This window comes from Saccopteryx leptura, chromosome 3, assembly GCF_036850995.1.
Source record: "Saccopteryx leptura isolate mSacLep1 chromosome 3, mSacLep1_pri_phased_curated, whole genome shotgun sequence".
NCBI lineage: Eukaryota > Metazoa > Chordata > Mammalia > Chiroptera > Emballonuridae > Saccopteryx > Saccopteryx leptura.
Genome location: NC_089505.1, coordinates 226,840,724 through 226,866,575, shown reverse-complemented (window position 1 = coordinate 226,866,575; position 25,852 = coordinate 226,840,724). Strand labels below are relative to the sequence as shown.

Genomic DNA, 25,852 nt, shown 5'->3' with positions numbered 1-25,852 from the left:
TTGAGGCACAACAGAGAGAAGAAGAAAGAGACTCAAAAATAATAAAAAACGAGAAAGCCCTACAGGAATTATCTGACTCCATCAGAAAGAATAACATAAGAATAATAGGTATATCAGAGGGAGAAGAGAAAGAAAATGGAATAGAGAATATACTCAAACAAATAATAGACGAGAACTTCCCAAGCCTGTGGAAAGAACTAAAGCCTCAAATTCAAGAAGCAAACAGAACACCGAGTTTTCTTAACCCCAACAAACCCACTCCAAGGCACATCATAATAAAGATGACACAAACCAATGACAAAGAAAAAATTCTCAAGGCAGCCAGGGAAAAAAAGAGTACAACATATAAAGGAAGGCCTATTAGATTATCATCAGATTTCTCAGCAGAAACTCTACAAGCTAGAAGAGAGTGGACCCCAATATTTAAAGCCCTGAAAGAGAGGAACTTTCAGCCAAGAATACTATACCCATCAAAGCTATCCTTCAAGTATGAAGGAGATATAAAAACATTCACAAATACAGAAAAGATGAGAGAATTTATCACGAGAAAGCCCCCACTCCAGGAAATACTAAAGGGGGTATTCCAACCAGATTCAAAGAACAAAAGAAAACAACACCACAAGTAACAGCTCCACCAAGAACACAATAAAACCAAACTTAAACTGTGACAACAAAGGAAAAAAAAAAGGGGGGGAGAGAATGGAGATTAACAGTAGCAAAGGACGATGAAGTGCAGAAATACTTATAAGATAGGGTACTACAATGAATATGGTAGGTACCCTTTTCATTACTTAATGGTAACCACCCTAGAAAAAACCACCACAAAAACACATGACTTAAAAAAGGTAGCAACAGAGGAAAGAAGTATGGAACACAAACAAACAGAAACAAATGATAGAAAAACAAAAGAGAAGAATCAAACTAGATACAAAACTAACAGAAAGCAATTTATAAAATGGCAGTAGGGAACCCACAAGTGTCAATAATTACACTAAATGTAAATGGATTAAACTTACCAATAAAAAGACACAGAGTAGCAGAATGGATTAAAAAAGAAAATCCAACTATATGCTGCCTACAAGAAACACATCTAAGCAACAAGGATAAAAACAAATTCAAAGTGAAAGGCTGGAAAACAATACTCCAAGCAAACAACACCCAAAAAAAAGCAGGTGTAGCAATACTCATATCTGATAATGCTGACTACAAGACAGAAAAAGTACTCAGAGACAAAAATGGTCACTTCATAATGATTAAGGGGACACTGAATCAAGAAGACATAACAATCCTTAATATATATGCACCAAACCAAGGAGCACCAAAATATATAAGACAGCTACTTATTGACCTTAAAACAAAAACTAACAAAAATACAATCATACTTGGAGACCTCAATACTCCGCTGACGGCTCTAGATCGGTCATCCAAACAGAGAATCAATATATAGTGGCCTTGAATGAAATACTAGAACACCTGGATATGATAGACATCTACAGGACACTTCATCCCAAAGCGACAGAGTATACATTTTTCTCTAGTGTACATGGAACATTCTCAAGAATTGACCATATGTTGGGCCACAAAGACAATATCAGCAAATTTAGAAAAATTGAAATTGTACCAAGCATATTTTCTGATCATAAAGCCTTGAAACTAGAATTCAACTGCAAAAAAGAGGGGGAAAAACCCACAAAAATGTGGAAACTAAACAACATACTTCTAAAAAATGAATGGGTCAAAGAAGAAATAAGCGCAGAGATCAAAAGATACATACAGACAAATGAAAATGAAAATACGACATATCAGAATCTCTGGGATGCAGCAAAAGCAGTAATAAGAGGAAAGTTCATATCACTTCAGGCCTATATGAACAAACAAGAGAGAGCCGAAGTAAACCACTTAACTTCACACCTTAAGGAACTAGAAAAAGAAGAACAAAGACAACCCAAAACCAGCCGAAGAAAGGAGATAATAAAAATCAGAGCAGAAATAAATGAAATAGAGAACAGAAAAACTATAGAAAAAATCAATAAAACAAGGAGCTGGTTCTTTGAAAAGATCAACAAAATTGACAAACCCTTGGCAAGACTCACCAAGGAAAAAAGGCACAGGACTCAAATAAATAAAATCCAAAATGAAAGAGGAGAGATCACCACAGACATCATAGATATACAAAGAATTATTGTAGAATACTATGAAAAATTATATGCCACCAAATACAACAATCTAGAAGAAATGGATAAATTCCTAGAACAATACAACCTTCCTAGACTGAGTCATGAAGAAGCAGAAAGCCTAAACAGACCAATCAGCAGAGAGGAAATAGAAAAAACTATTAAAAACCTCCCCAAAAATAAAAGTCCAGGCCCAGACGGTTATACTAGTGAATTCTATCAAACATTCAAAGAAGACTTGGTTCCTATTCTACTCAAAGTCTTCCAAAAAATTGAAGAAGAAGCAATACTTCCAAACACATTTTATGAGGCCAACATAACCCTCATACCAAAACCTGGCAAGGATGGCACAAAGAAAGAAAACTACAGACCAATATCTCTAATGAATACAGATGCTAAAATTCTAAACAAAATACTGGCAAACCGAATACAACAACATATTAAAAAAATAATACATCATGATCAAGTGGGATTCATCCCAGAATCTCAAGGATGGTTCAACATACGCAAAACGGTTAACGTAATACACCATATCAACAAAACAAAGAACAAAAACCACATGATCTTATCAATAGATGCAGAAAAGGCTTTTGATAAAATACAACATAATTTTATGTTTAAGACTCTCAACAAAATGGGTATAGAAGGAAAATATCTCAACATGATAAAGGCCATATATGATAAACCATCAGCCAACATCATTTTAAATGGCATAAAACTGAGGACTTTCTACCTTAAATCAGGGACAAGACAGGGTTGTCCACTCTCTCCACTCTTATTTAACGTGGTGCTAGAAGTTCTGGCCAGAGCAATCAGACAAGACAAAGAAATAAAAGGCATCCATATTGGAAAAGAAGAAGTAAAGGTATCACTTTTTGCTGATGATATGATCCTATACATCGAAAACCCGAAGGACTCCACAAAAAGATTATTAGAAACAATAAACCAATACAGTAAGGTCGCAGGATACAAAATTAACATACAGAAGTCCACAGCCTTTCTCTATGCCAACAATGAAATATTAGAAAACGAACTCAAAAAAATAATCCCCTTCACGATTGCAACAAAAAAAATAAAATACCTAGGAATAAACATAACAAAGAATGTAAAGGACCTATATAATGAAAATTACAAAGCATTGTTAAGGGAAATCGAAAAAGATACAATGAGATGGAAAAATATTCCTTGTTCTTGGATAGGAAGAATAAATATAATCAAAATGGCCATATTACCCAAAGCAATATACAAATTTAATGCAATTCCCATCAAAATCCCTATGAGATTTTTTAAAGAAATGGAACAAAAAATCATCAGATTTATATGGAACTATAAAAAACCCCGAATAGCCAAAACAATCCTAAGGAAAAAGAATGAAGCTGGGGGCATTACAATACCTGACTTTAAACTATATTATAGGGCCACAATAATCAAAACAGCATGGTATTGGCAGAAAAATAGACACTCAGACCAATGGAACAGAATAGAAAGCCCAGAAATAAAACCACATATATATGGTCAAATAATCTTTGATAAAGGGGCCAACAACACACAATGGAGAAAAGAAAGCCTCTTCAACAAATGGTGTTGGGAAAACTGGAAAGCCACATGCAAAAGAATGAAACTCGACTACAGCCTGTCCCCGTGTACTAAAATTAATTCAAAATGGATCAAAGACCTAAATATAAGACCTGAAACAATAAAGTACATAGAAGAAGACATAGGTACTAAACTCATGGACCTGGGTTTTAAAGAACATTTTATGAACTTGACTCCAATGGCAAGAGAAGTGAAGGCAAAGATAAATGAATGGGACTACATCAGAATAAAAAGTTTTTGCTCAGCAAGAGAAACTGATATAAAAATAAACAGACAGCCAACTAAATGGGAAATGATATTTTCAAACAACAGCTCAGATAAGGGCCTAATTTCCAAAATTTACAAAGAACTCATAAAACTCAACAACAAACAAACAAACAATCCAATAAAAAAATGGGAAGAAGACATGAATAGACACTTCTCCCAGGAAGAGATACAAATGGCCAACAGATATATGAAAAAATGCTCAGCTTCATTAGTTATTAGGGAAATGCAAATCAAAACTACAATGAGATACCACCTCACCCCTGTTAGATTAGCTATGATCAACAAGACAGGTAATAGCAAATGTTGGAGAGGCTGTGGAGAAAAAGGAACCCTCATTCACTGTTGGTGGGACTGTAAGGTAGTACAACCATTATGGAGGAAAGTATGGTGGTTCCTCAAAAAACTGCAAATAGAACTACCTTATGACCCAGCAATCCCTCTACTGGGTATATACCCCAAAACCTCAGAAACATTGATACGTGAAGACACATGTAGCCCCATGTTCATTGCAGCACTGTTCACAGTGGCCAAGACATGGAAACAACCTAAAAGCCCTTCAATAGAAGACTGGATAAAGAAGATGTGGCACATATACACTATGGAATACTACTCAGCCATAAGAAACGATGACATCAGATCATTTACAGCAAAATGGTGGGATCTTGATAACATTATAAGGAGTGAAATAAGTAAATCAGAAAAAAACAAGAACTACATGATTCCATACATTGGTGGAACATAAAAATGAGACTAAGAGACATGGACAAGAGTGTGGTGGTTACCAGGGGTGGGGGGAGGGAGGACAGGGGGAGAGTTAGGGGGAGGGGGAGGGGCACAGAGAACTAGATAGAGGGTGGCGAAGGACAATCTGACTTTGGGCGAGGGGTATGCAACATAATTTAATGACAAAATAACCTAGACATGTTTTCTTTGAATATATGTACCCTGATTTATTAATGTCATCCCATTACCATTAATAAAAATTTATTTAAAAAAAAAAAAAAAAAAAAAAAAAAAAAGAGGGAAAGCTGGAGGACGTGAGCTGGCCACACTGCTTCATCAACTACATAGTCCTCATTGGCCCTGGCCTGTTACCTTATCTTCATGGGACATAGAGGGACCGCCCAATGTAGGTCTGCCTGAAGTGGGGTCTGGCTCCTGGGCTAGCTGCTGAAGCCTGGGAAAGACAAAGGCTGGCTCGGTAGGCTTTTCTCCACTCCCAGACACTTGGCCCTGTCCTAAGTCGTGTACCTGGGCACAGGGCAAGGCAGGATGGTACAAGCATATTAAATTAGGTAACCCAGAGACCACAATAGCGGAGATGTCTATTTCTCCCAGAGAAGATGAACGCCAGGCTCCTTCAGGGGGAAAATTACCTACTAAGGCCATTGATCCAAAACAGGATTCAGTGGAGTGGTGTTTAGGTCTGGTCCTTGGCCTAGGACAGCCTGCAGGGTAAGTTCATAATGATTCTTTTTTTTTTTTTTTTTAACTTTTTTTTTTTTTTTTGCATTTTTCTGATGCTGGAAACAGGGAGAGACAGTCAGACAGACTCCCGCATGCGCCCGACCGGGATCCACCCGGCACGCCCACCAGGGGCGACGCTCTGCCCACCAGGGGACGATGCTCTGCCCATCCTGGGTGTCGCCATGTTGCGACCAGAGCCACTCTAGCGCCTGAGGCAGAGACCACAGAGCCAACCCCAGCGCCCGGGCCATCTTTGCTCCAATGGAGCCTTGGCTGCGGGAGGGGAAGAGAGAGACAGAGAGGAGGGCGTGGCAGAGGGGTGGAGAAGCAAATGGGCGCTTCTCCTATGTGCCCTGGCCGGGAATCGAACCCGGGTCCTCCGCACGCTAGGCCGACGCTCTACCGCTGAGCCAACTGGCCAGGGCCCATACTGATTCTTTTTGGGTAAGAACTTCTTTCTCTAAAATAGAAATAGCTATTACTTTTTCTCATGATATTTGATCATGGTAAAACATTCATACAACACAGCAAATGTGAAGCCAAACCGACGATGAAATAACCCCATGGGAAAAGAACACTGGTTAACTGACAGGTACTTTCCACATCACTGTTAGTATACATTCACATACATACAGACAAACTCGGTCCCTTTAAATGGAAACAGGATACTATATTATTCACAGTTCCTTTCACCTAAGGAGGTACATTACCAATACATAGAACTAGCTTATCATTTTTATTTGCTCCATTGCTGTATATAATAGCTTCATTATTTTAAGAGAAAAACATGGTTTTCAAAAGGGGATTAAATAAATTATGGCCCATTGATACCATGAAATTCTATGTGACCATTAAACATAGATCTATTTATGTTTATATGCATATATACATATACATACGTTTTTAAAACTACAGTATATACAACTGTGAATAGCAGTTACAGTGAGAGTGAATTCTGCGGAAGGGAAACTCAGTTCTATTGCACACTTTTGTGCATTTTTCTTTCTTTCCTTCTTTTTTTAATATAGAAATGCTTCCTTACCAAATCCATTAACTAAGAAATTGTGTTTATCTTGCCCACAATTATATAAGAACAAAATCTGCTCTTATAAGATCAGTCAATAAATATTTCCTTGAAGAACAACTCTACAGACTAATTTATTAAAAACAGCCCAGTTAAAATTCTTGCTCCTGCTCCTCTGTTCTACAGTTCTAAAGGTCTGCTATTAGACCTTTTCTACCTCTCCCCTGACACTAGGCAACATTCTCCCTTTAAAAGTCTCAATTCTTGTAGCACTTACCAACAAAGGAAGATGTCAGTGAATGTCTCTGCTGTGGTGAAAAGTGCAAATATAATCCAGTACATCATCCATTTGACCTGTTGAACAAAAGAGCAGCAGAGCTAGTAGAGAAAGTCAAGCATAAATGACTGCCTGATGTCAAGAAGAAAAGGCCCAGACAGAGCATGTGAGGTATGTCCAGGCACTGCTTCCTGCATGTCTAACCCGCCCTTCCAATCTTTCCCAGCTTATGTCTAGTTCCACTCCAGCAAACAGGCTATTCCACAACTGACCCAGGCTCAAGATTGATGTAGATCCTGGGTGACCTTCAACAGCCCTCAGGTGAGCCAGGAAGACCTGCAGACCAGGGATGACTCAGGATTCAGCGAGGTCATTTTTCTAAGACCAATATCAGGTGAGTAAACTCTCCAGACCTTCAAAGAGACACACCTGGAATGAGTTTTAACAAGGCCAGACTCTCTGGGATGGAATGCTGGTAATGTTACTGGCCACCTAAGAATCCCTTCCTGTGGAAAACCCCACAGCCTCTTGCAGTAACTGGATCTTTTTAAAAATTTGTCCCACATGACCATTCATTTGCACTGCCTCTCTCTTCCAGTTGAGGCCGTGGTCCCCTTTCTCCTGAATTACTGCAAGGGATCCCAGTTTCCCTTGTCTCTTAGCTTTCCCCTCACCAATGCAGCCTACAAACCATCCCCACACTAATCTTCCTAAAACATGAACTCATCAGACTACTCTTTAATGTAAAATCTTCCACAAAAATTGGTCAATAGAAATAGATCCACAGATGACCTAACTGTTAGAATTAGCACCCAAAGACTTTAAAAAGTATTAACTGTGTTGAAACAACTGGATATATCCAGATGTGAAAAAATAAAATTGGATTTATAACTTACACTAAGAACTTAGTCAAAATAAGTCAGAGACCTAAGAAGAACTCTTACAAGAGAACATAGGTCTTAGCCAGGAAGCTCAGTTGCTTAGAGCATCATCTCAAAATGTCAAGGTTGTGGGTTCAATCCCCGATCAAGGAACATACAAGAATCAACCAATGAATGCATAAATTAGTAGAACAAATCTCTCTCTCCTTTCCTCTCTCTCTAAAATCAATAAATCAAAAAAAATTTTTTTTAAAAAAAGAGAGAACATAGAAGTGACCTTGAGTTAGTCAACAATTTCTTAGATATGAAACCAAAAGCACAAACATCAAAAGAAAAAAAAATAGATAAATAAGACTACAAAAATTTAAAACTTTTGTACTTCAAAGGATGCCATTAAGAATATGAAAAGAGGCCCTGGCCATTTGGCTCAGTGGTTAGAGAACTGGCCTGGCATGTAGATGTCCAGGGTTCAATTTCCAGTTAGGGCACACATGAGAAGTGACTATCTGCTTCTCTATCCTTTTCTCTCTTCCCCTCTCACAGCCTGTGGCTTGAATGGTTCAAGCATTGGACCTGGGCATTGAGGATAGCTCAGTTGGCCTGAGCATCGGGCTTAGGCACTAAAAATAGCTTGGCTGATTCAAGCATCAACCCTAGATAGAGGTTTCCGGGTGGATCCCAGTCATGGCGCATACAGAAGTCTATCTCCCCTCCTCTCACTTAAAATTTAATTAATTAATTAATTAATAGAATGTGAAAAAACAACATGCAAAAGGGGAGAAAAATATTTTTAATCAGTATCAGATAAGGTACTTGTATCCAAATATATAAAGAACTCTTACAACTCTCTGAAAAGACAAATAGCCCAGTTAAAAATGTGGAAAGGGCCCGTACCTATTAAAGATATGGAATCAATAATTAATAAATGCAATGCCCATTTATGACTAAAAAAAAACCTCTCAGCAAATTAGAAAGAGGGAAATCTCTTCAACCTGATAAAGAACATCCACAAAAACCCTACAACTAATATCATACTTAATGGTGAGAAACCAAATAGTTTCCCCCTTAAGATGAGGAACAAGGCAAAGATGTCTCTTTTATCACTCCTATTCAGTAAACACACTGGAAGTCCCAAGTCATGCAATAACACAAGAAATGAAATACTAGTATACAGACTGAAAAGAAACATATAAAACTGTCTTTATTTGCAGATGGCTTAACTGTTTATGTAAAAAAATCCAAAAGAATTGACAAAAAAACTCCTGGAACTAATAAGTAATGACAGCAAGGTTGCAGGATACTAGGATAATATATAAAATACAAATTACTTACTATATGCCAAAAATAAAAACTGAAACTTAAAATTAAAAAAATAGGTAGAGCGTCCGCCCAGGGTGTGGAAGCCCCAGGTTCAATTCCCGGCCAGGGCACACAGGAGAAGTACCCATCTGCTTCTCCACTCTTCCCCCCTCTCCTTCCTCTCTATCTTTCTCTTCCCCTCCCCCAACCAAGGCTTCATTGGAGCAGAGTTGGCCTGGGCGCTGAGGACGGCTCCATGGTCTCTACCTCAGGCGCTAGAATGGCTCTGGTTGCAATGGAGCAACGTCCCAGATGGGCAGAGCATCGCCCCCTGGTGGACATGCTGGGTAGATCCCAGTCAGGTGCATGCGGGAGTCTGTCTCTCTGCCTCCTTGCTTCTTACTTCAGAAAAATAATAAATAAATAATAATACCATTAACAGTAACACCAGAAAAATGAGTTACTCAGGAATATATCTAATAATCATATATATATATATATATATATATATATATATATATATATATATATATTTCTAATAGGTAAAAGGTCTACATAAGGAAAACTATAAAATTCTGATGAAAGAAATCAAAGACCTAAATAAATGGAGAGATATTCCATGTGTATAAGTAGGAAGACTCCATATTGTCAAGATGTCAGTTCTTCTCAATTTGATCTATAGAGCAACAGAATCCAAATTGAAATGCCAGCAAATTCTTTTGTGGACTCCAACAAACTGATTTCAGAGTTCAAATGGGAAGATAAAAGATCAAGGATAGCCTACACAATAATGAAGAACAAAGTTGTAGGCCTGATACTGCCCGACTTCAAGACTTACTATGAAACTATAATAAATCAAGACAATGTTATTGAAAGAATAGAAAAATAGATCTAATATTAGAATAGAGAGCACAGAAATAAACTCCATAAATATAATCAACTAATCGTTTTGAAAAAAGAGCAAAGACAATTCAGTGGAGAAAGGATAGTCTTTTTAACAAATGATGATGGAACAACTGGACATCACATGAAATCAGTCAACCAACCAATAGTATGTCAGTAAATGCATAAGTAGATGAGTAAATGAATGAATGAATCCAGGCACTGGTCTGACATCTTTCACAAAAATTAAATCAAAATGGATCGTAGGCCTAAATGCATGATGAAAACTGTAATATTTCTAAATAACATGGGAGAACACATAGATGACCTTGGGCTTGGCAATGAGTTTTTGACTATAATAGCAACATATGACCCAAGGAAGAAAAAAACTGTTAAGTGGAATTCATTAAAATTAAAAACTTTTGCTCTGTAGAAAACACACTTGAGAGAATACAAAGACAAGCCACAGAATGGGAGAAGATATTATATATAGATATAGATAGAAAATATTTATATATGATAATGTATCCAAAACATACAAAGAATTCTTAAAACTCAACAATAAAAAATAAACAATCCAATTATAAAACAAGAAAAAGACCTGAACAGAAGACTCATCAAAGCAGATAAACAGGTAATAGGTAGACAGCAACTTATTAACAAAGTTTTTGTTATGAAAGCTATTTTTTTTGTCAGCACTTAACAAGACACTTATCCTAGGAGAAAAGGGTAGGTTAAGCATCATTTAAAAAAAAAGAGTATAGATATATTAAAGAATCTAAGGAGAAGCTGGATACAATGAGAAAAGAAACAGGATTTCTTTTTTTAATATAATTTTATTGAATTCATTGGGGTGACACAGGTTAATAAAACCAAACAGGTTTTAAGTGTACAACTCAATAAAACATCATCTGCATTCTGCATTGTACACTCACCACCCAAAGTCAAGTCTCTTTCTGTCTCCACTTATCCCCCTTCTTCTCTGGCTATCACCATACTGTTGTCATATATATTTTTTTCTTTTCTTTTTTTTGGTTTTTTTGTTTAATCCCTTCACCTTTTTCACTCGGCCCCCAACCTTCCTCCCCTCTGACAGCTATCAGTCTGTTATATGCATCTAATGCTTCTGTTTCTATTTTTGTTGTTGTTAAATTATTTTGTTGATTCCACATTTAAGTGAGATCTTATGGTATGTCTTTCTCTGACTGACTTATTTCACTTAGCACAATAATTTCCAGGTCCATCCATGCTGTTGCAAAAGATTTTTTAATTTCTTTTTAAACGTTAATCAACATAGAGGGCATTTTATTTATTTTTTTAAGATTTTACTTATTGATTTTACAGAGAGAGGAGAGGGGATGGAGTGAGATGTATCAACTCATAGTTACTTCACTTGAGTTGTTCATTGGTTGCTTGTATATGTGCCTTGACCAGGCAAGCCCAGGGTTTTCAACTGGTGATCTCAGCATTCCAGGTTGATACTTTATCTACTGCACCACCACATGCCAGGTAAGATTTTCTTATTTTTTACAGTCAAGTAGTATTCCAATGTGTAAAAGTACCACAGCTTTTTTTATCCACTCATCTACTGCTGGACACTTGGACGGTTTCCCAATCTTGGCTATTGTAAATAAATAATGCTGCAATGAACATAGGGAGTGTATATTTTCTTTCTTTCTTTTTCTTTTTCTTTCTTTCTTTCTTTCTTTCTTTCTTTCTTTCTTTCTTTCTTTCTTTCTTTCTTTCTTTTTTTTTAAAGAGACCTTTTATTCAAAAACAAGCAAGACTAAACAATATATTGAGATTCACAGATATTTGGTAAAACCTTAGTTTGTAAAAATAAAGAGAATGATAATTCAGGATCATGGTTACCTTAGGGAGAGGCAGGTGACGGACTGAAACAGGTAAGGTCACTGCAGTGTATTGGGAATGTGCAGGCTCATAAACTGGGTGCACAGGCATTTATTTAAATTAGACTTTAAGTCCTGACGGCCCAGCATGTGGACATTCCGGGTTCGATCCCTGGTCAGGGCACACATGAGAAGTGACCCATCTGCTTCTCTTCCCCTCCTTTCCCCCTTCTCTCTCTCTTCCCCTCTTGCAGCCAGTGGCTCAAATGGTTCAAGTGTTGACCAGGGTGCTGAGGATAGCTCGGTTGGTCCGAGCATCCACCTAAGTTTTTAAAAATAGCTTGGTTGATCTCAGCATCAACCCCAGATGGGGGTTGCCAGGTTGATCCCAGTCAGGGTGCATGTGAGGTTACTTTTTCAAAGAACCAGCTCTCTTGGTCTCACTAAACTTTTGTATTTTTTTTTTTTAGTCTCAATGTCATTTATTTCTGTTCTAATCTTTATTATTTCCTTTTTTACTTACTCTGGGTGTTGTTTGTTGTTCTTTTTCTAGTTCTTATAGGTGTAGGGTTAAAGTGTTTATTTGAAATTTTTCTTGCTTCTTGAGGTAGGCCTGTAATGCTATGAATTTTCCCTTTTGCTGTGTCCAATAGATTTTGGGTTGTTGTGTGTTCAATTTCATTTGTTTCCAGCTGGCTTTTGATTTCTTCCTTGATCTCATTGTTAACCCATTCATTCTTTAATAACTCATTATTTAGCCTCCATGTGTTTGAGTGTTTTTCAGTTTTATTCGTGTGATTGATTTCTAGTTTCATACCATTATGATCAGAGAAGACGCTTGATATGATTTCAATCTTCTTAAATTTTTTTTTTTTTGGTATTTTTCTGAAGCTGGAAACAGGGAGAGACAGTCAGACAGACTCCCGCATGCGACCGACCGGGATCCACCTGGCACACCCACCAGGGGCGACGCTCTGCCCACCAGGGGGCGATGCTCTGCCCCTCTGGGGCGTTGCTCCGGTGCCTGGGGCAGAGGCCAAGGAGCCATCCCCAGCGTCTGGGCCATCTTTTTGCTCCAATGGAGCCTCGGCTGCGGGAGGGGAAGAGAGAGACAGAGAGGAAGGAGGGGGAGGGGTGGAGAAGCAGATGGGCACTTCTCCTCTGTGCCCTGGCCGGGAATCGAACCTGGGACTTCTGCACGCCAGGCCGACGCTCTACCACTGAGCCAACCGGCCAGGGCCTCAATCTTCTTAAATTTATTGAGACTTGTTTTACGTCCTAACATGTTGATCCATTACTGTTGATCTCTCCCTTTATATTTACCAGGATTTGCTTTATATATTTAGGTGCCCCTAAGCTGGTGCATAAATGTTTATAAGGGTTATATTCTCTTGTTGAATTGCTCCCATAATCATTAAGTAGCATCCTCCTTTATCCCTTGTGATAGCCTTTTTTGTTTTGTTTTGTTTTTGTTTTCTTGTGTGAGAGAGACAGAGAAAGAAAGAGAGAGAAATGAAGGGAGAGAGATGAGAAGCATCAACTTATAGTTGCAGCACCTTAGTTGTTCATTGACCACTTCTCATACATGCTTGACTGAGGGGCTGCAGCCAAGCCAGTGACCCCTTGCTCAAGCCAGTGACCTTGGGCTCAAGCCAGTGACCCCTTGCTCAAGCCAGAGACTTTGAGCTCAAGCCAGCAACCATGGGATCATGTCAATAATCCCATGCTCAAGCCAGATGAGTCTGTGCTCAAGCTGGTGACCTCAGGGTTTCAAATTTGGGTCCTCAGTGTCCCAGGTAGACGCTCTGTCCATTGTGCCACAAGCAGTCATGCCTATAGCCTTTGTTTTAAAGTCTATGTTGTCTGATATAAGTATTGCTATCCCAGCTTTTTGTTGTTTGTTTCCATCTGCATAAAATATTTTTTCCATCCCTTCTTTTTCAGACTGTGTGCATCTTTTGTTCTCAGGTGGGTGTTTTATAGACACCATATCACTATATATATGTGTCATGTTTTCTTATCCAGTCAGCTACCCTATGTCTTGTGTGTGCAGGTGTGTGTGTCTGTATGTGTGTGAGAGAGAGAGATAAAGAGAGAGACCAGAAGGGAGAGAGATGAGGAGCATCAACTTGTAGTTGAGTCACTTTGGTTGTTCACTGATTGCTTTTAATATATGCCTTGACGGGGGGGGGGGGGGTTCCAGTTGAGCCAGTCACCACTTGCTCAAGCCAGTGACCATGGGCTTCAAGCCCGTGGCCTTTGGGCTTGAGCCAGCAACCACAGGGTCATATCTATGATCTCAATCTCAAGCTGGTGAGCCTGTGCTCAAAGTGGCAACCTCAGGGTTTCAAATCTGGGACTTCAGTGTCCCAAGTCTACATTCTATCCACTGCTCCCCCACTGGTCAGTCTACCCTATGTCTTTTGACTCGAGCATTAACATTTAAAGTTATCATTGATGGGTACTAATTTATTTGTGATATTTTATTCTTTATATCTATGTTTCCCTCTTTGTATGCTTCTTTTTTTCTTTCTTCTTCTTAAAGCAGGTTGTTTATTTTTTTTTCCAGAAATTAAATTTAATGAGGTGACATGGGTCCACAAGAACACATAGCATTCAGGTAAACATCTCTACAGCATTTGAACCATTGGTTGCGTTGTACGCCCATCACCCAAAGTCAAGTAATTTTTCATCACTATATACTTGTCACTCTTTACACCCCCCTCTGGTAACCACTTCACTCATATGTCCATGAGTCTCAGTTTTATATCCCACCTGTTGTGAAATCATATAGTTCTTAGCTTTTTCTGATTTACTTATTTCACTTAGCATAATGTTCTCAAGGTCCATCCATGTTGTCATAAATGGCAAGATATCATCATTTCTTTTTCTTTTGTATTTTTCTGAAGTGAGAAGCAGGGAGGCAGAGAGACAGACTCCTGCATGTGCCCAACTGGAATCCACTCGGCAAGCTCACTAGGGGGCAATGCTCTGCCCATCTGGGGTGTTTGCTCCATTGCAATTGGAGCCATTCTAGTGCCTGAGGAGGACACCATAGAGCCATCCTTAGGGCCTGGGACAACTTTGCTCCAATGGAGCCTTGGCTGTGGGAGGGGAAGAGAGAAAGAGAAAGAAAAGAGAGAGGGAAAGGTGGAGAAGCAGACAGGCGCTTCTCCTGTGTGCGCCCGCCGGGAATTGAACCCAGGACTTCCACATGCCAGGTTGATGCTCTACCACTGAGCCAACCAGCCAGGGCCAAGATATCATCATTTCTTATGGCTGAATAGTATTCCATTTTATATATGTACCACATCTTTATCCAATCCTCTATCAAGGAAAAGCAGGCCTTTAACATTTCTTGCAATACTGGTTTGGTGGTAGTGAACTCCTTTGGGTTTCTTTTTTTTTTTTTAATTGGTTTAGGAAGCTCATTATTTTACCTTCAACTTTAAATTATCATCTTGCTGGATAGAGAAATCTTGGTTGTAGGTTTTTGCTTTTCATCACTTTGAATATTTCATGCCAATCCCTTCTGGTCTGAAGTGTTTCTGTTGAGAAATCAGCTGACAACCCTATCGGGGCTTCCTTGTAGGTAACTATCTTTCCCTTGCTACTCTTTAAGATTCTTTATCTTTAACATTTGCCATTTTAATTATGATGTGCCTTAATGTGGGCCTCTTTGGGTTCATCTTGATTGGGATTCTATGTGATTCCTAAACTTGTATGACTTTTTCCTTCAACAGTTAGGAAAGTTTTCATTCAGTATTTCTTTTTTTTCTTTTTTTTCTTTTAATGGGGTGACATTGATAAATCAGGGTACATATGTTCAGAAAAAACATCTCTAGGTTATTTTGACATTTGATTATGCTGCATTCCTATCACCCAAAGTCCAATTGTCTTCTGTTGCCTTCTAACTGGTTTTCTCTGTGCTCCTCCCCTCCCCCAACCTCTCCTCCCCCCCACCCCATAACCCCCACACTCTTGTCCATGTCGCTGAATCTCATTTTTATGTCCCACCTATGTATGGAATCATACAGTTTTTAGTTTTTTCTGATTTACTTACTTCGCTCAGTAAAATGTTATCAAGGTCCATCCATGTTTTTGTAAATGATCCAATGTCATCATTTCTTATGGCTGAGTAGTATTCCATAGTATATATGTACCAAAGCTTTTTAATCCACTGGTACACTGTTGGACACTTGGGCTATTTCCAGATTTTCACTATTGTGAACAATGCTGCCATAAACATGCCATAAACAAACAGTGCTATGGTGTTCTTAGGGTACATTTCTAAAAGTGGTATAGCTGGGTCAAAAGGCAGTTCAATTTTTAATTTCTTGAGGAATCTCCATACTGTTTTCCATGGTGGCTGCACCAGTCTGCATTCCCACCAGCAGTGCAGGAGAGTTCCCTTTTCTCCACATCCTCGCCAGCACTTATTCTGTGTTGTTTTGTTGATGAGCGCCATTCTGACTGGTGTGAGGTGATGTCTCATTGTGGTTTTAATTTGCATTTCTCTAATGATTAGTGATGTTGAGCATTTTTTCATATGCCTATTGGCCATCTGTATGTCCTCTTTGGAGAAGTGTCTATTCATTTCTTTTGCCCATTTTTGGATCAGATTGTTTGTCTTCCTGGTATTGAGTTTTACAAGTTCTTTATAAATTTTGGTTATTAACCCCTTATCAGACGTATTGTCAAATATATTCTCCCATTGTGTAGTTTGTCTTTTTATTCTGTTCTTATTGTCTTTAGCTGTGCAGAAGCTTTTTAGTTTGATAAAGTCCCATTTGTTTATCCTGTCTTTTATTTCACTTGCCCATGGAGATAAATCAGCAAATATATCACTGTGAGAGATGTCGGAGAGCTTACTGCCTATGTTTTCTTCTAAGATGATTATGGTTTGATGGTTTAAATTTAAGTCTTTTATCCATTTTGAGTTTATTTTTGTGAATGGTGTAAGTTGGTGGTCTAGTTTCATTTTTTTGCAGGTAGCTGTCCAATTTTCCCAACACCATTTGTTAAAGAGGCTGTCTTTACTCCATTGTATGCTCTTACCTCCTTTGTCAAATATTAGTTGTCCATAAAAGTGTGGGTTTATTTCTGGGTTCTCAGTTCTGTTCCATTGATCTATATGCCTGTTCTTATGCCAGTACCAGGCTGTTTAGCATACAATGGCCTTATAGTATAACTTGATATCCAGAAGCGTGATACCTCCCACTTTATTCTTCTTTTCAAGATTGCTGAGGCTATTTGTGTTCTCTTTTGGTTCCATATAAATTTTTGGAATATGTGTTCTATATCTTTGAAGTAAGTCATTGGTATTTAATCGGTATTGCATTGAATTTATAAATTGCTTTGGGTAATATAGACATTTTAATGATGTTTATTCTTCCTAACCATGAGCATGGTATATGCTTCCACTTGTTTGTATCTTCCCTGATTTCTTTTATCAATGTTTTATAATTTTCCAAGTACAAGTCTTTAATCTCCCCGGTTAAATTTATTCCTAGGTACTTTATTTTTTTGGTTGCAATGGTAAAGGGGATTGCTTCCTTAATTTCTCTTTCTGACAGTTCATTTTTAGTGTATAAAAATGCCTCTGATTTCTGAGTATTAATTTTATATCCTGCCACCTTGCTGAATTCATTTATCAGGTCTAGTAGTTTTTTTACTGAGACTTTGGGGTTTTCTATATACAATATCATATCATCTGCAAATAATGATAGTTTTACTTCTTCTTTTCCAATTTGGATGCCTTTTATTTCTTTTTCTTGTCTGATTGCTGTGGCTAGGACTTCCAGAACTATATTGAATAAGAGTGGTGAAAGGGGGCATCCCTGCCTTGTTTCTGATCTTAAGGGGACTTTTAATTTTTGCCCATTGAGTATGATGTTGGCTGTGGGTATGTTGTAGATAGCCTTTATCATGTTGAGGTATGTTCCCTGTATTCCCACTTTGCTGAGAATTTTGACCATGAATGGGTGCTGAATTTTATCAAATGCTTTTTCTGCATCTATTGAAATTATCATGTGGTTTTTCTCCTTCCTTTTGTTTATGTGATGAATCACATTGATTGATTTGCGAATATTGTACCAGCCTTGCCTCCCAAGAATAAATCTCACTTGATCATGGTGTATGATTTTTTTCATATATTGTTGGATACGGTTTGCTAATATTTTGTTGAGGATTTTAGCATCTAAATTCATCAGGGATATTGGCCTATAATTTTCTTTTTTTTGTGTTGTCTTTGCCTGGTTTTGGAATCAGAATTATGCTCGCCTCATAAAAGGAGCTTGGAAGTCTTCCTTCCTCTTGAATTTTTTGAAATAGCTTGAGAAGGATAGGAGTTAGTTCTTCTTTGAATATTTGGTAGAATTCACTTGTGAAGCCATCAGGCCCAGGACTTTTCTTTTTGGGGAGTTTTTTGATAACTGTTTCAATCTTATTTGTTATAATTGGTCTGTTTAGGTTTCCTAATTCTTCCAGATTAATTTTTGGAGGATTATATGTTTCAAGGAATTTGTTCATTTCATCTAGGTTGTCTAGTTTTTTGTTGTACAGTTCTTCATAGTATTTTCTTATAATATTTTGTATTTCTTTTGTGTCAGTTGTTATTTCTTCACTCTCATTTCTAATTTTATTTGAGTCCTCTTTCTTTTTTTCTTGGTGAGTCTGGTTAAAGGTTCATCGATCTTGTTTACCTTTTCAAAGAACTAGCTTCTGGTTTCATTGATCCTCTGTATTGCTTATTTAGCCTCTATGTCATTTATTTCTGCTCTGATCTTTATTATTTCCTTCCTTCTACTAGCTCTGGGCTTTACTTGCTGTTCTTTTTCCAGTTCTTTTAGATGTAGGGTCAAGTTGTTTATTTGAGCTTTTTCTAGCTTCTTGAGGTATACCTGTAATGCTCTGAACTTCCCTCTCAGGACTGCTTTTGCTGTGTCCCATAAATTTTGAGTTGATGTATGCTCGTTATCATTCATTTCTAGGATTTTTAAAATTTCTTCTTTGATCTCATTGTTAATCCATTCATTATTTAATAACATGCTATTTAGTTTCCAAGTGCTTGAGTATTTTTCAGTTTTTCTGTTGTGGTTGATTTCTAGTTTCATGCCATTGTGATCAGAGAAAGTGCTCGATATGATTTCAATCTTCTTAAATTTGTTGAGACCACTTTTGTGCCCTAACATGTGGTCTATCCTAGAGAATGTACCATGAGCACTTGAAAAGAATGTATAGTCTGCTGCTTTAGGGTGAAAGGTTCTGAAGATATCTATTAAATTGAGTTGATCTAATATGTCCTTTAAGTCTGCTGTTTCTTTATTAATTTTCTTTCTTGAGGATCTATCTAGTGATGTTAGTGGGGTATTGAAATCCCCTACTATTAGAGTATTGCTGTTGATCTCGCCCTTTAAATCCATCAAAGTCTGCTTTATATATTTAGGTGCTCTTATATTAGGTGCATAGATATTTATAACGGTTATATCTTCCTGTTGGATTGCTCCCTTTATCATTAGGTAGTGACCTTCTTTATCTCTTACTATAGTTTTTGTTTTAAAGTTCATTTTATCTGATATAAGTATTGCTACCCCAGCTTTTTTTTCATTTCCATTTGCGTGAAATATTTCTTTCCATCTTTTTATCTTCAGTCTGTGTGCATCTTTTGTTTTAAGGTGTGTCTCTTGTAGACAGCATATGTATGGGTCCTGTATTCTTATCTATGCAGCTACCCTATGTCTTTTGAACGGGTCATTTAATCCATTTACATTTAAGGTTATTATTGATATGTAATTGTTTATTGCCATTTTAGTCTTTAAAACTGTATTCCTCTTTTGCTATATTCTTTTTCTCCTTTGATCTGTTTACAACAGGCCCCTTAGCATTTTTTGCAGCCTTGGTTTCGTTGTAGTGAATTCTTTGAGTTTTTTTTTGTCTGTAAAGCTTTTTATTTCTCCTTCAATTTTAAACGATAGCCTTGCTGGATAATGTAGTCTTGGTTGTAGGCTCTTGTTCTGCATTACTTTGAATATTTCTTGCCATTCCCTTGTGGCCTCAAGTGTTTCTGTTGAGAAGTTGGAAGTCATCCTTATGGAGGATCCTTTGTAGGTGATAGCCTTTTTTTCTCTAGCAGCTTTTAATATTTTCTCTTTATCACTTAGTTTTGGTATTTTAATTATGATGTGTCTTTGTGTAGATTTCTTTGGGTTTCTCTTTAATGGAGTTCTCTGTGCTTCTTGAACTTGTGAGATGTTTTCCTGCCTTAATTGGGGGAAGTTTTCCACTATGATATGTTTGAACAAAGTCTCTATCCCTTGTTCTTTCTCTTCTTCTTCAGGAACCCCTATGATGCGGATGTTATTTCTCTTCATTTTGTCACAGAGCTCTCTTAGAGTTTCCTCAGACTTTTTGAGTCTCTTTTCTTTTTTCTGCTCTACTTCCATGCCTTTATTTATCTTGTTCTCTAACTCGCTGATTCGATTCTCAGTTTCATCCATCCTGCTTTTAATTCCTTCCACTGTGTTCATTTTTGATATTGTATTTGTCATTTCTGACTGATTCTTTTTTATTATTTCAATGTCCTTTTTTATATTTGTTATCTCTTTATTTAGGTGTTCGTAATGACTATCTATTGTTGTTCTAAGATCTTTGAGCATCCTAACAATCGTTATTTTAAACTCTGCATCTGTTAGTTTGGTTATATCTGACTCATTCAGGTTCTTTTTGGGGATTTCTCTTGATTCATTTGTGTTGCATTTCTCTGCCTTCTCATTTTGTCTGTGTAGAAGAAGGTTTTGGCCACTGGAGTCCACTGGGTGTGTCCTCTGTGTTCCCTAGGTGTGGTCTGTCTGCAGGCCTGCCATCCCCTCTGCTGTTGCTGCCTAGGGTGTTCTGGTATGGGCATTGCCGGTGCCTGCCACTGGGGTTGTTGCTGTGGTTTCTGCCTTTCCTTCACGGGAGTGGCTGTGATCACGTGCTTGGGTGTACAAGCCTTGATGGCCTTGTCCTTCACCCCACCCCTGCAGGTGGCATTATGCTCGGCCCTGAGGGAAGGGGTGAGCACCTTTGCTCAGCTGCAGGTCTCCGCCTGATTCCAGGCTTTTGCCCTGCCCTTGCAGGAGGAGCCCTCTTGTGGGATGGCTGCAAGCATTGGCTCCACAGGCCTCATTCAGTATTTCTTCAAACAGGTTCTCAAGTTCTTGCTCACTCTCTTCTCCTTTCTGTATCCCTATGATGCAGATGTTGTTATGCTTGATGTTGTCCCAGAGGTCCCTTAGACTTTCCTCATTTTTTAAATTCTCTTTTTAGCAGGAAAGTTCCCCCAACACAACTACTGGATTTCCTCTTGAGCTTCTGGCTACTTCTCTGGCCCATCAATTCCCGCCTAGGACTTTGTTCTAGACATTCTCTTCTAAACTCTACAGTAGACACTTTCCCTGGGTAAAACTCTGTACTCCTCACATGACACAGCCAACTAATTCACAAGTTCTGTCACTTCCACCCTCTTATTTATGTTGAACCTATCTTTTCTTCTCCACCCTCTCTACTGTTTTCTCACTTCAGACCACCAACATCTCCTGTCTAGAATAGAACTACAGCTTTTTGCTTGGTCTCTATATCTCTGCCTCCTTCCCAATATGTCTTCCATATTCCAGTCAGAATAATCTTGTTATATCCAAATTTAATAATGCTCCTTCCTAGCTTAAGGTCTTCAATGGTTTCTTACTGTTAAGACAAAGTCCAAATTCCTTAAATTGGCATACAAGTCCTTGCATAAACTGGACCCTAATTACCTCCATAAAAAGCTTTCCTTCTCACCCACACCTTCTTAAATTTTCCACTCTAGTTATAAAGAACCTCTTTCAGTTCCCTGGACAGTGCGTCTTCTTTTGCTACCAGATTTCAGCCCTCAGATCTCAGCTTAAATGTCATTTCCTCCAGGAAGTGTCCAAAGTGTGGGTAAGTCCCCTCTTTTCTTCCTCCCATAATGTCATATATGCTCCCTGTCATAACAATTATCATTTTGCTTTGAAAATATGTTTATTCCTATGTTTTTCTTACTATATTATAAGTTCCCTGAGAGTGAAAACCAGTACTTTTTGAACATCATTATATCTCTAGTACCTAAAACAGTTCCCAGGACATAGTAGTACTCAATAAACATGTTTTGAATGACTAGATTAGAATGTTGGCATTGTGGATGGGAAAGAAAGGATAGCTTCATAAAGGTTGAGAAGAAACATACTTTGAGAAATACTGGTCTGGAATACGTTCAAGGCAACAGATGCTCCCCAGAAGTACCTGCTGAATGGATGGATGGGTGCACATGGGAGGAAAGGGGCCTGATGAATTCAGGGCATGGTATGACATGGAGCCTCTCACACCAGCAAGAAAGTAAGGAAAGAGGCAACTTAGGGTGAAAAGGCAGACCTCCATGAAGCTGAGGGCAGTCTGAGGGCCCAGGAGACATCTAAGAGGAACGCCCAACAGGCCTCTGGCAAGGCAAGAGCAAACAAATCTCATAAGGGAGATTGGGGCTGTGGCCAAAGACGAAGGCATGGCAGAGAGGGCTTGCAATGTTAGCTTAGCCAGACCTGTGGTGCAGTGGATAGAGCATCGACCTGGCATGCTGAGGTTGCTGGTGTAAAACCCTGTGCTTGCCTAGTCAAGGAACATACGAGAAGCAACTACTACTACAAGTTGATGCTTCCCACTATTCATACCCCCTTGTCTCTTTCCTCTCTCTAAAATAAAAAATGAGAAAGAAATGTTAGCTTAAAGAAGTTTCCATCATGGACTCCTACACTTTAAAATATTTTATGCAAAAAAAGCCAACTGAGAATGAGTCACTGAGTCTCTCAGGGTAAATGAAATACTGGCGGCTCAGATGTGGAAACCACAAATAGATGACCAGGAAATGTTCTTTCCCATCATACCGTACAGAAGCCAAATGATGGCTATTTTTTTCCAAGGTATGAAACACAACTTGCCAGGTTCAAGGGAATTTATCCAAAACTCCCTACAAGATGAGCAGAGCATGGGCGGGACAGCTTCTAGAATAGAGAGGGAGCTGTGGCCAATTTGAGAGGTAAATGACCAGGAGCAATTCTGGAATAGATAGTTGACAGCAGGGCTAAGAGTCTCTCTGGACTGATTAGGGGCAGGATCCAAGCATGAGGACATAGGGAAAAGTTGTGATCCTAAGTTATAGCCAGAGAGTGGGAAGCAGAGCCTAGACACCATCCATGAGCCACAGAGATGGGCTGAGACACCACAGCATATAATACCATGGCCCCAGGGCTCCTGGAAGCCTGCAAGAGGCCTCACCCATGGCCATGAAGGCAGCAGGCTTAGCCTCCTCTTTAGCTTCACCTCACCTTTGATCCTGCCCTATGCCTGGCACACTATTTCTTGAGCCTTTCATATTCCTTCTTGCAACTGGACCCTGCTGTAACCTCACAGGGAATTTCCTGTGCAAAATGACTGAGAAAGCAACAATTTGAGCCTAGTTTACAGAATACTCTGCACCATCTGCTGGCAGGAGCTACAGTGGACAGCCTGGCCCTGAGATAAGTAGGAAGTGACACTCTCTTGCAGACAGATCTCTGAGTAGTGCACTTAGCCTGGAAAGAGAACTGTTCTGTGATAACACATTTACACTGTCATCAGGTGTACTAACTTCATTTTCTTATTTTCTGTTTCGTGATGCTCTGGCATCTGAGGCCTTGAAGACTGGGGAGAGACTTCCTCCCACAACTAGTCAATTCTTAGAAAGAGCAAAAGACCTGCCCTAGAGTATACTTTTCATATGGAAACTGACCAATCTAGAGCCTATACTCCAAAAGACCTCCTTTGTGGAGCTCTCCCAGGGTGAGCCAACATTCCCCAGCCCCAGTAACTCCAGGGCCAAGTACCAGGAGCTGAGGGGCAGCCCCCACACCCTATACAGCCTGCTGAAATTATTCCAACTAGCCAATCCTATACGCTGCCTTACTGTGACTTCCCTACAGAAACCACAATAGAGGCTGTTGCCCACCTATGCCCCTCCCTCTTCCCACCTCCTGACCAACCCTGGTGCTTCTCTGTGTGACCCTTGTGGTGTGATGTGCCTCCTACTTTTAAGGAGCAGTAAGTAAAAATTTCTTCCTCATGACAGTTATTTCTGTGTCTGAATGTCTTACCATACCCGATTAAAACAAAATCTAAGTACAGTTTAAAATACCAGGTAAGGATTTGGCAGCACAATGAGGAACTGGGCAGGACGACTAAGAGTCAGGTGTTGAGGCGTGATCACATTTTGGAATGATGTGAATGCACCCCCAGAACACAGACATTTGCAGCTTGTATTTGACTAGCACCACTGGAATCATCAAGGAGCTTGTTAAAACTACAGAATCCCAGGACTCACCCCAGACCTAATGGATCAGAATCTGTATTTTAATGAAATCCTCTGTTTATTCATATGTAAGTTAAAGATCAAGATTCACTGGTCTGACTCACAGCATTTCTGCTTCTCAACCCTAAACTTTAGGGTTCTGCTCTTTAATAATTTTAGTACCTGGAGGATGGATACTTCCAGTGGGATATGAATGACTCCAAAGAAGCAGAAGCAGGGACTAGATTGTCATCTGGCCGTTTCAGGACCACCATACCACTAGGGAATAGGCAACAAGGGGACTGATGGGCTTTGATGGGGCAGCTGATCCTGACTATCAAGGAGAACTTTCAGATGGAAAGAGCATCCTGTATTTTCCAGGTGGAGCCAATGTAATCACACAGACACTTAAATGTGGAGACCCTTTCCTGGCTTTGGCCAGAGAGAGACATGACTATAGAAGTTGGGGGTCAGTACTGCTGACTGCAGATGGAGAAGGAGGCTCCAGCCAAAGAGTATAGGAGGCCTTCGGGTACTGAAAAAGGCAAGGAAGTGGATTCTTCCCTAGAGCTTGTGCTGGTTTGAGCCACTAAGTTCATGGTCATTTGTTAGCATAGCAATAAGAAATTAATGCAGGCTACTGCTATATTCCAGGGGAGCCATGGTGAGAACCTCATTTAAGAGCGGCAGCAGAAAAGGAGAAACCTGGCCTGAAAGATGATGAGGGAGGACCGAGATGAAGGGACACAGTCACCAACCAGGTGCATGTACCCGGTTGGAGGATGAGGGTGAAGCAGGAGCATAAGGAAATTCCCAGGTTTCTCTCTAGGACAAATGGGTCTATGGTCAAAACAAGGGGATAAGTGAGTGTGCAGTGTGAGCGTGCCAGCACCCCCCTAAAGCTATTCGGCTTCTTTCTTCCAGTTCCATTTACCTAGACACCATCTAATCTTGACTCTTGACCTTTGTCTGCTGGGGAAAGCGTGTGTCACCTGGCAGCACAAACAGCTACTCTGCTTGTCAGTTATATTTTTCACTCTATATTTATGAATTGCCATTCTAGTTATAAACTGGACTCCTGTGGGATTAGTCAGAGCAAAACAATCTACCAGGATTTGATCTCTCTGAGATGAGCTGACAGAATTGAGCTGATCAGACCTTGAACCATGGTGACCCCAGTTTGCGTCCTCGCCCGGCACAGCTTTCCTCCAGCCTAGGCTGGAAGGAGCACCTGAGAGAGGCTGTCTAATGCTTAACCCTGGTGCCAAATCAACCGAGAGTCATGGGGTTCTGTGCTTACAACTTAACAGCTATTTACAGTCCTCACTCTGAGGTTCCCAGTCTCCGGGGAGAGCCTACCCCTCTGACCCCACGCTTGGTAGCAAATGCAAGCCAGGGCAAGCAGTTTTGGGAACCGAGGGTGGGGTGACTTCTGGTTGCAGATGAGCTGCAGATTTCATCACAAAGACATTCTAAGAAATCTGAGGAAGAAAAGAATGACTTTCCAAACCCACTCTGAATTATGTCATTGCCTGGGCTAAACTGGCCCAGTGACACCTTCTGAGTAAAAGAGGGAGAGCAGAGGCCCATTGTCTCTCACAAACCCGGGGGCCAGGATTGTTGTTATTCACCTCACAGCTCATCTGAAGAATAGGAAGCTCTCAGAAGTCAAGCTTCTTGCCCAGCATTGCATCAACTCAATGTCAGAGCCAGGTCTTGACTTCAGGTTCTTGTGTACTTTGACCTGGGTAGCTCTCCT

The 25,852-nt window shown here is 39.4% G+C and overlaps 1 protein-coding gene across 12 annotated transcripts in view; it reads right to left on the bottom strand.

Annotated features, from left to right (window-relative positions):
- The window catches only part of REEP1 (receptor accessory protein 1), a 125,397-nt gene that overhangs the window by 48,190 nt on the left and 51,355 nt on the right, over positions 1 to 25,852 (bottom strand). For all 12 annotated transcript variants that reach the window (XR_010750355.1, XR_010750354.1, XM_066377766.1 and 9 more), the window contains exon 3: positions 6,806 to 6,882. Coding sequence is in view for 10 of the 12 variants with exons in the window: in XM_066377766.1 (XP_066233863.1) it covers positions 6,806 to 6,882 (77 nt within the window). In the remaining 2 variants the exon portion in view is untranslated. The remainder of the gene's footprint in view (positions 1 to 6,805; positions 6,883 to 25,852) is intronic.